This window comes from Rhinopithecus bieti, unplaced genomic scaffold, assembly GCF_001698545.2.
Source record: "Rhinopithecus bieti isolate Rb0 unplaced genomic scaffold, ASM169854v2 scaffold_23199, whole genome shotgun sequence".
Lineage (NCBI taxonomy): Eukaryota > Metazoa > Chordata > Mammalia > Primates > Cercopithecidae > Rhinopithecus > Rhinopithecus bieti.
In genome coordinates this window covers 447,931-462,256 of record NW_016810851.1, presented here as the reverse complement: position 1 = coordinate 462,256, position 14,326 = coordinate 447,931, and the positions used below count along the sequence as shown (strand labels likewise).

General features: G+C 36.1%; 1 protein-coding gene across 1 annotated transcript in view; it reads left to right on the top strand.

Moving 5' to 3' along the window:
* The window catches only part of SNX14 (sorting nexin 14), a 101,440-nt gene that overhangs the window by 74,385 nt on the left and 12,729 nt on the right, over positions 1–14,326 (top strand). The window contains exons 22-24 of the mRNA XM_017892959.1: positions 1,218–1,329; positions 9,014–9,054; positions 9,178–9,297. Of these exons, the coding sequence (XP_017748448.1) occupies positions 1,218–1,329; positions 9,014–9,054; positions 9,178–9,297 (273 nt within the window). The remainder of the gene's footprint in view (positions 1–1,217; positions 1,330–9,013; positions 9,055–9,177; positions 9,298–14,326) is intronic.

Below are 14,326 nucleotides of genomic sequence, written 5' to 3'. Positions count from 1 at the left end.
TATATATATATATATATATTCTATGTAAATTTTTGATGATGTGAAAATTGAAATATGAAATAATTAACTACTGCAAGGATGTGTTTGGATAAAACATAAAGCCATGTTTTTGTTGATACTATTAACTCGTTATTTGAACCAGCTAATTATTTCTACAAACTAGTACCTCACTCTAGAAGAACTATTTTCTCGTAATATGGATTTAAATTAGAGATAGCTGTACTGGTTTTTTAATGTAGATTTCTGCTTATAAAGTTTTGTAACTGTCTCATAGTTAGGAAACTATTAGGTAAGACTGGGTTAATTTTAAAAGTCTTTTTTTTTTTTTTTTTTGAGACGTAGTTTTGCTCTTGTCATCCAGGCTGGAGTGCAACAGTGTGATCTCGGCTCATTGCAACCTCCGCCTTCTGAGTTCAACCGATTCTCCTGCCTCGGCCTCCCAAGTAGCTGGGATTGCAGGCACCCACCGCCACTCCTGGCTAATTTTTGTGTTTTTAGTACAGACGGGATTTCGCCGTGTTGGCTAGGCTGGGTCTCGAACTCCTGACCTCAGGTGATCCACCTGTCTCAGACTCCCAAAGTGCTGGGATTACAGGAGTGAGCCACCATGCCCGGCCCGTGTTATCTTATTAGAAAATAGTGTTGCAGGAAGAACAGACAACAGATTTTTCAAGTTATTTCACATTTTCACATCTAGTTTTCTGCAAAATCCTTTATGCTGACTTCTAAAAATTGATCGAGACAGTTGTATCATGCTATCATATTTTCTATAGTTTAGAAACTGGGAGATAATAGTAGCTAATGTTTAGTTTTACTTCCTGTGTGTCAGATACTGTGCTAAATGCTTTATATAACAATACTATACAGTAGGTAGTGTCATTATTTCCATTTTATAAGTTAGGAAACTGACTCTTGGGCCCTTTAGGAACTTTTCTGGTGTCACTTAGGTGTTTTCCAAGTGTTTAGGATTTAGGTGTTTTCCAAGAATCTAGCATGTGAAAGAGCCAGAATTCAAACCCATTCGTATCTGACTATAAAGGCCAAAGTCTTACCTACTATCCTATACTCTTCCCTCTAATAATGCAGTTGCTTTGTTATTATTTTAAATATAAAGTAGCTTTTGGGGATTTAACATTTAAAACAGTTAAAATACAGTTTTGATTACTCTTCTAGATTTCTAAACTGTTTTTTTTCCCTTTTTTTTTTGTTCATTCAAGAAACTTCTGCAGCATCCAGAACTGAGTAACAGTCAACTTCTGGCAGACTTTCTTTCCCCTAATGGTGGGGAAACACAATTTCTTGATAAGATACTACCGGATGTAAATCTTGGTAAGTCAATTTAAGGAATCATTATAAGAGAATAAGCTGAAAAGAATCAGCATTTTCAGATTAATTTAGAAAAATATTTATATACTATAGCCTATGGTAAACTCTGAGGGCCCTTATTTCTGCATTTAGAGAGAAATTGTCAGATGCTGACTTTAATCTGTCCATTTTGAGTTCTGATTATTTAAGCAGTCACTTCTACCCATTTGTCCTCATCACAGAAAATTATATTAGTCAATGTATTTATAAATGTTTTTTTCTTAAACTTAAATAGAAGAAAAGTAGAGATGGTATTTTTAGCATATGTGAATCAGTGTTTTCATCGTACAGTATATGAATAGCTGTGGTATTTGAAATTTCTCATTAAATATCTCAAAAAGACTAGATCTGTTGACATTTAGTTTAAGACTGTTGCATTTTTCCACATCTTTAAGTTATATCATGCTCTTCCTTTTTTGTATTATAAAGCATTATAAATATTCCTTAAAACCTAATTTTTGGGTCACTTGTAGTAATTTAGGTAAGTAAACTTTGTATAAACTAACTTTTAATTAACTTGAATTAATCTTAATGTCATTCTGAGCAAATTTCATTTCATGGTACTTCTGTACATGAATTTTATTTAAAGTTTAATTGTTGGCTATAAAACTAGCATGGAATGTACACATGAGATTGTGGTAACATTTCTGCTTTGAATATCGTTGTTAATTTCTTTTGAAGTTTTCATTAGTAACTTAGAAAACTAATTTAGGTTTTTGATCTTTAATTTCAAAGTAACTTTATAATTAGTAAAACCATTTTGCAGTTAGTAATTGCCTTATTTCTACTAGTACTATTGTAAAGGAAATTAAGATGTGTCAGAAAGCTTATATTTGCTCTATTTTTTAAAATATTAATTTTTATTATGACAGAGAATCTATAGTCAAAGCACAGTTTGCTGGGATACTGAAGACATTATTATATTTTTACTATTAGAGATGGAAGTTAGTATTTCCTGAAGATAATGTCTCAAAGTGTTTTTGTGTTGTAGTACTTGAGCACTTAATTTCAGCTATCACTTTTGGATGAATTATTTATTATAGTTTGTCTAAATAGCAGCGAGTTCAACAGAAATCCAGATAGATCATCTTCTCTAACCACTAATATAGTACATAAATTATAAGTACATGTATAAAAAATAGAAATATAAAAAAAGGATTCAATTAAATGTAGTCTGAAATTTTCCAAAGAATCATCTCATAAACCCCTGGCATGCCTCCATTCTGTTTTAAAAACTGTTCCTTAATTACTATTCCACCTGCTGGTTATCAGTGATTGGATTTTTTTTTTTTTTTTTTTTTTTCTGTGGTGGAGTCTTGTTCTGTCACGCAGGCTGGAGTGCAGTGGTGTGATTTTGGCTCACTGCAGCCTCCACCTCTCAGGTTCAAGCGATTCTCCTGCCTCAGCCTCCCAAGTAGCTGAGATTACAGGTGCCCACCACCACACCCAGCTAATTTTTTGTAGTTTTAGTAGAGACGGAGTTTCACCACATTGGCCAGACTGGTCTCGAACCCCTGACCTCAGGTGATCCATCTGCCTTGGCCTCCCAAAGTGCTGAGATTACAGGTGTGAGTGAGCCACCATGCCCGGCCAGTGAACTCGTTGTTAACAGAGACATCTTCTCACTCCTCAGTTTTCTTGATCTCCTCTGCAGCATTCTTTCCTTTAGAAATTCTTTGCCTTTGGCGTTCATTATTGCATATTATTCTTTTAACCGTTTCAGTCCCATCACTACATTTCCATTCTACACAATCCTCCCTTATCTCTATACACGTAAATATAGGTGTTTTCCAAGCTCTGTCCTCAACTTTCCTCTTGTCAGTCTCCACAGAACCTATTATTTTAATTTTTACCTATATGTAAATGTTTATTTTTCTTTCTTTTTTTTTTTGAGACAGAGTCTTGAAATGTCGTCCAGGCTGGAGTGCAGCAGCGCCATCTTGGCTCACTACAACCTCTGCCTCCCGGGTTCAAGCAATTCTCCTGCTTCAGCCTCCCTAGTAGCTGGGACTACAGGTGCACACCACCACGCCCAGCTAATTTTTATATTTTTAGTAGAAACGGGGTTTCGCCATGTTGGCCAGAATGGTCTCAATCTCTTGATCTCGTGATCTGCCCACCTAAATGTAGTCTGACCTTTAGTTATACCTTTCTGATACCCAGTTGAATGTCACCATCTGATCTCCTATCATCTTTTCAGAACCAATGTGTAATTTTGTTAATGATGCTACAGTCATTTCAGTCATGCTTGAATTTTTACCATTACCTCTTGAATTTTCTCTCCCATGCTCTCACTACACACCTTTTTTTTTGGAGATAGAGTCTCTGTCTGTCACCCAGGTTGGAGTGTGGTGGTGTGATCTCAGCTCACTGCAACTTCTGCCTCCTGGGCTCAGGCATTCATCCCACCTCAGCCTCCTGAGAACTACAGGTGCGCACCACCACACCCAGATAATTTTTGTATTTTTAGTAGAGATGGGGTTTCACCATGTTGCTCACGCTGGTCTTGAACTTCTGAGTTCAAGTGATCCACCTGCCTCAGCCTCCCAAAGTGCTGGGATTACAGGTGTGAGTCACTATGCCCTGCCTTACACATCTTTTTAGTTCCCAGATTCTGTAAGTTTTTCCTATTTGGTGTCTAACTCATGTCTTCCTCTTCATTCCCTTTACTCTTTCCTTAGTTGAGTTTTCATTGCCTCTTATTTGAACTGTACTAAGTTTCCTATCTAGTCTTCTGGATTCCCATCCTCCTCCTGCCCTCTATCAGTTTATCTTATATAACACAGCCAGATTAATTTTCCTAAAGTACATGTTTGACCATATCTAAAATCGTTTGGTTTTTCTCTCTTTATTAACTTAGAAAATCTTTATTGTTTAATATGGAACCCTCTGAAAATCACTATGTGCTTTGATACCAATATATCTTACCGTATTATTTCTTACTACTTCCTTTCATACTTTAGTAAAATTGAATCCCCTGTATTCTTTTGCTTCAGTGCCTTTGTTTATACTCTTTTCTTCTACTTTAAATGCTCTTCCATATTACCCATCTTTGAAGATACAGCTGAAAGAAAGGAATGGCTGGTTCTTCGTAGGGAAACAGGGAAGCCTTTCTTAGGAAGATATAATTTGTCTAATCTTGAAAGAGTAATATAAATCAGCAGGTGATAGATGATTTATATTACTATAAGAGACTGGTATGTACAAGAGGCATGAAAGAGGGAATCAGCTGGTAATGTTTGGAGTGTCTTGAACGTAGAGTACATGTAAGAGAGTGAGACTAGAAAGATAAGTTATGGCCACATGTGTCATGGTAAGGAATTTGTACTTGATCATCTAGGCAGGGAGAAAGAGACATTGATAGATTTTAAACAATGAAATCTAATCGGATTTAGGTTTCAGAAATCCAACTCTGGCAGCAGTTTGAAGGATGATACTAAAGGTACTTAGAATCAGTATCTGGGAATAAACCTAGTAGAGTATGTGTGTGCATGACCATTATAGAGAAAATTGTAAACTTTTATTGAGAGATATTAAAGAAGACCCAAGAAAATAGAAATCATATTCATTGTTTAGAAACCACAATATTGTCAAGATGTAAATTTATCCCCAAGTTGATTTCTAGCTATAATACAGTCCCAATCAAAATCAAACAAGTTGTGTATGTGTATATACCTTGAAACTGAATCTGTAATTTATATAAACATGCATAGGACCAAGTAGATAACACACTTTAGAAGAAGAACAAGGTTGGAGAGCTCTATCATATGTCTTGACTTATAACACTAAATTAATCAGTAGACCCTGGAACAGAACAGAGAACCCCAAACCTATCTGTACATCTGTAGACACTTGATTTGTGAGCATGGCCCTGCAGAATGGGGAAGGAGTCAACTTTTCAAGAAATGCTACTGGGACATTGGGTATACATTTGAACTCTTACGAAGTAGCCATATTTAAGTAGACTAGAGTCCTATATAGAAACCTGTAAAGATATTAGAAGATCGCAGAGATAAATCCATATATTTACAGTCAACTAAATTTGACAGAGGTGTCAAGACATGGGGGAATGGATACCCTTTTCAGTAAATAGTGCTGGGAAAACTGGATATCCATATGCAGAAGAATGAAACTAGACCACTATCAATCATAATTAAAAAATCAAACTCATAGTGGATTAGACTTAAATGTAAGACCCCAAATTATAAAACTGCTAGAAGAAAATGAGGGGAGGATGCTTGATGACTTTAGGCAAAGATCTTATGGCTAAGACTTCAAAAGCATAGGCAGCAAAACAAAAATAGACAAATGGGGCTAGATTAAACTATTAGGTTGGTGCAAAAGTAATTGCGGCTTTTGCCTTTTTCTTTTAAACAGCAAAACTCCCACTTTTGCACCAACCTAATAAAAGGCTTCTACACAGCAAAGGAAACAAGCAGCAGAGTGAAGAGACAACTGTAGAATGGGAGGAAATATTTGTGGATATTTTACCTGTATGTTTTGCAACTATTTAACCTGTACAACGGGAGAAAATATTTGCAAATATTGCAAATTCAATTAGAAGACAATACAGTAGAAAAATGGACAGAAGAAAAATAATTTCACCAGCCTGGGCAAGACCCTGACTCTACAAAAAACAACAACAAAAAATTAGCTGGGTATGGTGGCGTGCATGTGTAGTCCTGGTTGTTCCAGAAGCTGAGGCGGGAGGATCATTTGAGCCCAGAAAGTTCGAGGTTACAGTGAGCTATGAGCACACCACTGCACTCCAGCCTGGGTGACAGAGTGAGACCCTTTCTCTAAAAACAAAAGAAAAAAACACTTCACAAAAGAGGAAATCAGATGGTCAATAAATATGTGGAAAAGTGCCTAATTTCATTAATAGGGAAATTCAAATTAGAATCATATTTGGGAAACACCACATTCACCAAAGTTTTTAAAAGTCTGATTATACTAAGTGCTAAGTATTGGTGCAGATGTAAAGCAACAGGAACTCTTATACACTGTTAGTAGGACTATAAATTGAAAACTACTTGGAAAATTGTTTGGTATAAACACTGAAGGACCCAGCGGTTCCTTTCTCAGATATATACTTTGGAGAATCTATCCATGTTTAAGAACGTTCGTAGTAGAGTTGTTTGTATAGCCCAAACTAGAAACAGCACAAATGTTCATCAGCAATTGAATGGACAGGTAAACTGTGGTAAAGTCATAACATTGAATACCCATATCATGAGGCTACTAGCAACAATGTGGATGAACTTTTAAAAATGTTGAATGAAAGAAACAAAACATGAAAGAATACGTACAACCTGATTCTTTTTACATAAACATCAAAACAGACCAAACTAATATAAGCTGAACAAATCTGAATAAAATTGTTAAAAAATGGTTGGGCATGGTGGCTCACACCTGTAGTCCCAGCACTTTGGGAGGCCGAGAGGGGTGAATCATCTGAGGTGAGGAGTTTGAGACCAGCCTGACCAATATGGTGAAACCCTGTCTATACTAAAAAGGCAAAAATTAGCTGGGCATGGTGGCGGGCGCCTGTATTCCCAGCTACTCAGGAGACTGAGGCAGGAGAATTCTTTGAACCCGGGAGGTGGAGGTTGCAATGAACCGAGATTGTACCACTGCACTCCAGCCTGGGCAACAGAGCAAAACTCCATCTTAAAAAAAAAAAAAAAAAAAAAGTTCAAAAATAATATAGCATTGGCTAGGTGCAGTGGCTCACACCTGTAATCCCAGCACTTTAGGAGGCCGAGGTGGGTGGATCACTTGAGGTCAGGAGTTCAAGACCAGCCTGGCCAACATGGTGAAGCCTTGTTTCTACTAAAAATACAAAAATTGGCTGGGCTTGGTGGCGTACACCTATAATCCCAGCTACTTGGGTGGTCTAGGCAGGGGAATTGCTTGAAACTGGCAAGTGGAGGGAGCCAAGATCATGCCACTTGCACTCCAGCCTGGGTGACAGAGTGAGACTACGTCTCTAATACTACTGCTACTACTGCTGCTACAGTATAAAAGCAATATTTCTAAATATATTTTATTTTTTATTCATCATTTTTTTTGAGACAGAGTCGCACACTGTTGCCCAGGCTGGAGTGCAGTGGCACAATCATAGTTCACTGCAACCTCAAATCCTGGGCTCAAGTGATCCTTCCTGCCTCAGCCTCCCGAAGTAGCTAAGACTACAGGTACACACCAGCACACCTGGCTAATTTTTAAATATCTGTAGAGATGGGATCTCGCTATGTTGCCCAAGCTGATCTTGAACTCCTCTCCTCAATTGATCCTCTCACCTTGGGTTCCCAAATTGCTGGGCTTACAGGCATGGAGCCACCTTGCCTAGCCTCTAAGTATGTTTTATATGATGTAATTGGAAGTAATGTATGTGGAACTAAATAAGTGAATTAAATAATGCAGGGGGACATTTGGCTTCTGTCTATACCCACCCCCCCAAATCAATACATTTATTTAAGTCAAAATATTTAGTGTGTGTATATCTTTTTATTAGGTGAAAAAAGTGAGGACAAAATATTTGGTTATATATGGTGTCTAGGAGATTTGGATATTCCTGATTACTGACTAGGTTTGATTGAAGAAGAAATGATTAAGGATGATCCCAGTTTCTATTTAAATAACTGGATGAATGCTGTTACTTGTTGGAATAGGGGCTACATTAACAGTAGTTTTGAACTTACTGAGTTTATAGAATCCAGTTGAAGTTTTATAAAGTAGGAGAGTCCAGGAGACAGGCAGGGATTAAAGATTTGAATTTTATTTGAAATCAGATTAAGCAAATAATTTGGCTCAGTAAGAACACATAGAAGACAAAAAAGCATAGGATGAAATCATATAATTTAAGGAACTTAGGAACATTCTAAGGAGGAGGTGTTATGAACCAGAAATAGCCAGGGGGAAGGTTGGGTGGTTGGCCTGTCAAAAACCAGTGTTTTTATTCTTTATTATTGATGTCCCTTCTGTTGCCATCAGAACTACTCTTTTTCCGCATTTTGTTGGAAAGGCAGTTTAAGTTGTAATTTAATCAGTTTTGATTGAGTTTAAAGTCAATGTTCTAATGGCTGGAGAAAATCTCAAGATATTTGATGTTTTACAATAAGGGAACCTGGAGATCAAGAAGTAATTTTGGCAAACATAGGATTTAGAATAGAAATTCTTAATCTAAAATTCAGAATATAAACTACTGAAATAGTTTTAAATATTGAGGCAATTCTTAAAACTTTTTTTTGACTGGCCTTTGCATATCTTTAGATACCATTATATATTCACTGTTACTTTAAATCCTTTGAAAATATTTCTTATGGAAATTTTCACAAAAGTAGACAAAATTATGTAATAAACTTCTCACTCAATTTTGTTATCAACCCTTGGCTTATTCCATCCCTTCTCCCACCACCTACCTCACTGGATCATTTTAGAGTAAATCCCAAATATTGTATCTATAAATATTTCAGACTACCATATTTATTGAAATTTCCATAGAGTGTGAAATGGTCAATCGTAAATACTTTTTACAGTTTTAATTTGGCTATTTCGTATTTAAAATTACCTGGTAAAGTATTCATATGAGCAATTAAGAAGAGTTTTATGCCTTCCTAAAATAATGTTTTACTTTTAATTGCAGGGAAAATTATAAAATCTGTTCCTGGAAAACTAATGAAAGAGGTGAATAACTGATTTATGTGTGTTCTATAACATAAGCATAAACATATTTAAATATTGATACATTTTGATGGATTATGTACTAAAAATTACTTTTTATTTTCTTACAATAATCTGTCACCACAGAAAGGTCAGCATTTGGAACCTTTTATCATGAATTTTATTAATTCATGTGAATCTCCAAAGCCTAAACCAAGTAGACCAGAACTGACCATTCTCAGCCCTACTTCAGAAAACAACAAGAAGGTACTGCACATTGCATTAAAGAACCATTAAGTTTTAAATTGCCCTACTAGAGATGACTTTTTCATTATCAGGAGAATGAATACTTTGTTAATGAAATGGATTGAGCTATACATTTCCTTTATGTGGAAATCAGTTGCACAGTATACAGAGGGTATTGTGTATACTTACTTGGTTCTTTGCTTTAATATGGTAAATGTTTATTTGGATACTATATTTGCAAACTTATGCCACTTCTGTATTTGGGGATTTTTAAAAGTGGTTTTCTTAGGTTATATGTCACCAACTTTCTTTCTTTTTTTTTTTTTGAGACAGAGTCTCGCTCTGCCCCAGGCTGGAGTGCAGTGGCTGGATCTCAGCTCACTGCAAGCTCCGCCTCCCGGGTTCACGCCATTCTCCTGCCTCAGCCTCCCGAGTAGCTGGGACTACAGGTGCCTGCCACCTCGCCCAGCTAATTTTTTTGTATTTTAGTAGAGACGGGGTTTCACCGTGTTAGCCAGGATGGTTTCGATCTCCTGACCTCGTGATTCGCCCGTCTCGGCCTCCCAAAGTGCTGGGATTACAGGCTTGAGCCACCGTGCCCGGCCACCAACTTTCAATAATAATAAATTAATTGCTATACTGTGTTTATGTTTATTGGATGGCATTACCTAATTTTCATGGCTTATAAAGTATTTTATCCATTCATTAAACAAACGTTTTATTACATGCCTACTATTGAGTGCTAGGCACTAGGAATATAAAGATGCATTCCTTGTCCTCAAGAAGCTGTTTAGTGCCAAGGTGTAGTGCCAGCATGGGGAGCTATGGGAGCTCAGAGGACCTCCATCCTTATTTTTGTTAATACTTTGAATAGTATCTTTAGTATTATTAATATTTTCATTTTTATAACTTTCTTGTAGATATAGATAGAAATATTTTTATTTAGTAATCTTGCTAGACTTAACATTAGTTTTAGTAATATCTGGTAATTCTTTTATATTTACACAATTGTCACAAATGATGGCAGTTTTGTTTTATTCCTGACTAGGACTGCTATATACAAAGGAAATTGTTTAATTATTTCACCATTGAATAGTATAGTGTAGCTTTTTTTGTATTAATAGATAACCTTTATAAGATTAAGGAAGCTACCGGGTGCTGTGGCTCACACCTGTAATCCTAGCACTTTGGGAGCCGAAGTGGATGGATCACTTGAGGTCAGGAGTTTGAGACCAGCCTGGCCACCATGGTGAAACCCTGCCTCTACTGAAAATACAAAAATTAGCCAGATGTGGTGGTGGGTGCCTGTAATTCTAGGTACTCAGGAGGCTGAGGCAGGAGAGTCGCTTGAACCCAGGAGGTGGAGGTTGCAGTGGGCTGAGATTGTACCACTGCACTCCAGTCTGGGCGACAGAGCAAGAGTGTCTCAAAAAACAAAATTAAGGAAGTTTACATTCATGTTTACGGGTAGAAATAGCCTATAATTTTTCTTTCTCATTCTGTCCTTGTTAGGTTTTGGTATCAAAGTTTTGTTAGTGTTTTTTATTTTGGTAGACTTTTATAAATATTTGATAAGAGTTGGTAAAGTCATCTAGGCCTGCAGTTTTGTTTGTAGGAAAATTTTTTATAACCAATTTAATTGCTTTAACAATTTTAAAATTCTTCAGGTTTATTACTTCATGAGTCAGTTTCAATAGGTTATATTTTTTGACAAATTTTGTACTTTAAGTTTGTAAGGTTTTTGGTGTGAAGTTGTCAATAATTTTGTCTTTTCATTGTTTCTGACATCTGTAGCTATGTCTCTTTGTTCTCGACATTTTATCTTTTGGCTTTGTTGAGCTTTTCTGTCAGACTTTTAAAATTACCTTTATTTCTGTTATTTTGAAAAATTCTTTGTATTTCTTTGGGCTTTTGTTTGTATTATAGTTTTAACTTCTTGTGGTGAAACTAATGCTTAACTTAGCCTTTCTTTTCTAATGTAAGCACTAAAATGTGTACATTTTTCTTTAAATCTGTTAAACACTGGCTTGTAAATTTTAATGTGTGGTATTTTTGTTATTCAGTTCAGAATGTTTTATTATGATCCCCTCTTTGACCTCTGGGTTATTTATAATTCTTTTTTTTTTTTTAGTTTACAAACATTCTTGAATTTTCAGATTGTTCCTTTATTGTTTTTATTGATCCTAGTTTAATTACGTTGTGGTCAAAGAATACATCCCATGTGATGTAAGTTTTCCATTTCCAAGAACAGCGACCTCATTGCTTTCTGACTTGACTAACAGCTTGTCATTTTTTCCAAGTTTTACTACAGACTCCTGCCATTTATCCAGCCTCCACCTACTCCTAGCTTCCAAAGCTAATACCATGTATTTTAGGTTTATGTTATGGCAACACCCTACTTTTAGGTACAAATCACTTAAACATTGTTGTGTTACAAACCACTCCAAAAGTGAATGGTTTAAAACGACTCTCTTATTTGCTTATGATTCTGTGGGTCAGCAGTTTGGACTTAGCTTAGCTGCATTGTACTTCTGGTCTCACTTGGCCTGCAGTCTTAGAGCTTCTTGAATTGGATGGCCAAAGGTGGTCTCATTCACATGTCTGACTGTGTGTTTCCTGTTGGCTGGGCAGTGTGTCTTCAGCAAGCAATTCTGGGCTCTCATGATACCAGCATTCTAAGAGGGCTCACCCCAACACACAACTTTCCAGGACTCTGTTGAACATTTTGCTCAACATTTGTCCCAAAGCAACTCATGTAGCCAAGCCCAGAGTTGGTGTGGGAGGGGACTGTACAAGAGTTTGGCTATAGCGAAGCATGATCACTGGGGGCTGTTACTTTAACAGTCTACTTCAGTTTACCAGTTGTGAAAAATTCTCAGCTATTGTTCTTTAGATATTGCCTTCTCTCTATTCCGTCTCTTATCTCCTGTTTTAGTTGTTCTGTTTTCATTTAGTTATCATTCTGTTTTCCATATCTCTTAAGCCTTCCTCCATATTTTCTGTCTTCATTTTCACTACTTTTTGGTGGTCGATGTTAACTTTTTCTGATCTGTCTTCCAGCTGTGCCTCTTCAATGTTGTCTGATCTTCTGCATAAACATATCTAAACCTAAAAAAAATTGTTACTGTGTTTCGTATTTTTAGAATTTGTTTGATATTCCCCCCAGGTCTACTATGATTTTAAATAATGGTTTACTATTAGCTGCAGATGTTTTCCAGCAAAACAGATTCATTGCATTATAAAACCTTGGTTGGTACTTAAGATTCTTGAATAGTAAATGCACACGCAGATCGGGAAGAGCAGGAGAAGATAACGTATCCAGTGCTCTGAAGAATATAGTGGCTGAAAACTTGGCTTACGTTGATTTTGTTTGTGGTTTGTCAACATTAATGCCCATTTTGCTTTCCTTGATCCTTACGTTTATCTTTATTGAACATGAAAATTCAATTAAACGTCATTATAAAATAAAAATGTTAAAATGTTCAAAAGGAGAAATTGAGATATGAGCCCTAATTCTTTCCTCTGCTCAGGCATCTTAAGTGTCTCTTAGAGAAAGTCTTCAGCCCTCCTCAGTAATAGCTTTGTCTCCTAAGAAACAGACATAGTGTAGTTCATCAGTCTTAGTAATATTTGTCTTCTCCCTCAGGATTATTGAGATTGATATTCAAAACTGCTTGAAAAGATGTGAGAGATTCTTATGAAATTCTTTTCTAGGTGGCCTTCACTATATATGCATACTTTTGTGAATGATGAAATATTAAAGACCTAATGGGTATGATTTCAGAGGATTAACCAGGCTGAACATAGGGAAAGAAGAATTATATTGGAGTGTGAATTTTAGTACATAGGGAATATGTTTGCAAAGTAATTTATGAGTTTGGTCAAACTGGATATTTGCTTTCCTGGTGACTAATAAATGGGCCCAATCTTTTGGGAAATAAATCAATACTATGTAACAGAATAAATCAGGTGTTTATGCTCTTTGACCTCCTGACCTGAATGCTAGGAATTTGTCAGGGAGAAAAATAAGAGAAGAGCTTATAACATGTAAAGGTGTTTATTAAAATATCATTTACGTAAATGAAAAATTGGAAACAACATGAAATTCTAACATTGTAGGAATGATTATTTTAAGGAAAATCCATTCAAGGAATGTTTTGCAACAGATGAAATTGTGCTTATGAAAACTATAAAGCAACATAAAGATATTTGATACGGTGCTAAGTGAAAAAGTAGGATGTGATATTTTTTGAACCTCATTGATTTGTGGCTATGTATATAGAGAGTACAAGTTAATATGCAAAAGTTTAATAGTAATGCTATTAGGTGGTTGAGTTTTAATTTAAAGGTTTAAATGCCCCTTTGCTCTGTGTCACTTTATTTAGCCTTAGTGATTATTATCAACAGATGTAATAAACTATATATCTCTTTATTATTCCAACTTTTATTTTAGATTTCTGTTTAAAATAATGCAAACTGTTCTGAAAATACAGAGGGAAAACAAAATTGAGTTGTTTTTCCCCTCTCTTTTCCAGACTTACTGTATAATATCACTGTTTTTCAATGAAAAAAATTAAACTGAAAATTTAAAAGAGTAGAGGGAATAGTATATCAGAAGAGAGAGCCCTTTTCCTATTTTTTGGGTTGTGGAAAAATGTTTTAAGTTTACGCCTCAGCGTTAATAATATCTGACATAAGAGCCAATAGAATATATGGTCTTTGTTCTCAGGATACTTTTCTCGGAGGCTTTAAAAAAAATTCATCTTGGGATAAAAGTGAATACGCTTTCCTCCACAGTCTCCTTACCTCTCCCCTCCCCTACCCTCGGCTCCCCTCCCCACTTTTTTTTTTCCCCCCACAGAGTCTCACTCTGTCACCCAGGCTGGAGTGCAGTGGTGCAATTTCTGGCTCACTGCAACCATTAATTCTTAATAACTTGGTTCCCCCCCACCACACATTGATTAGGCCTTTCTGGGCTTTGAATATTGTCCAGATAAATTTCATCTGAAGCTGGATTTTTACCTCTACTCATAGTGATTTTAATCTTTAA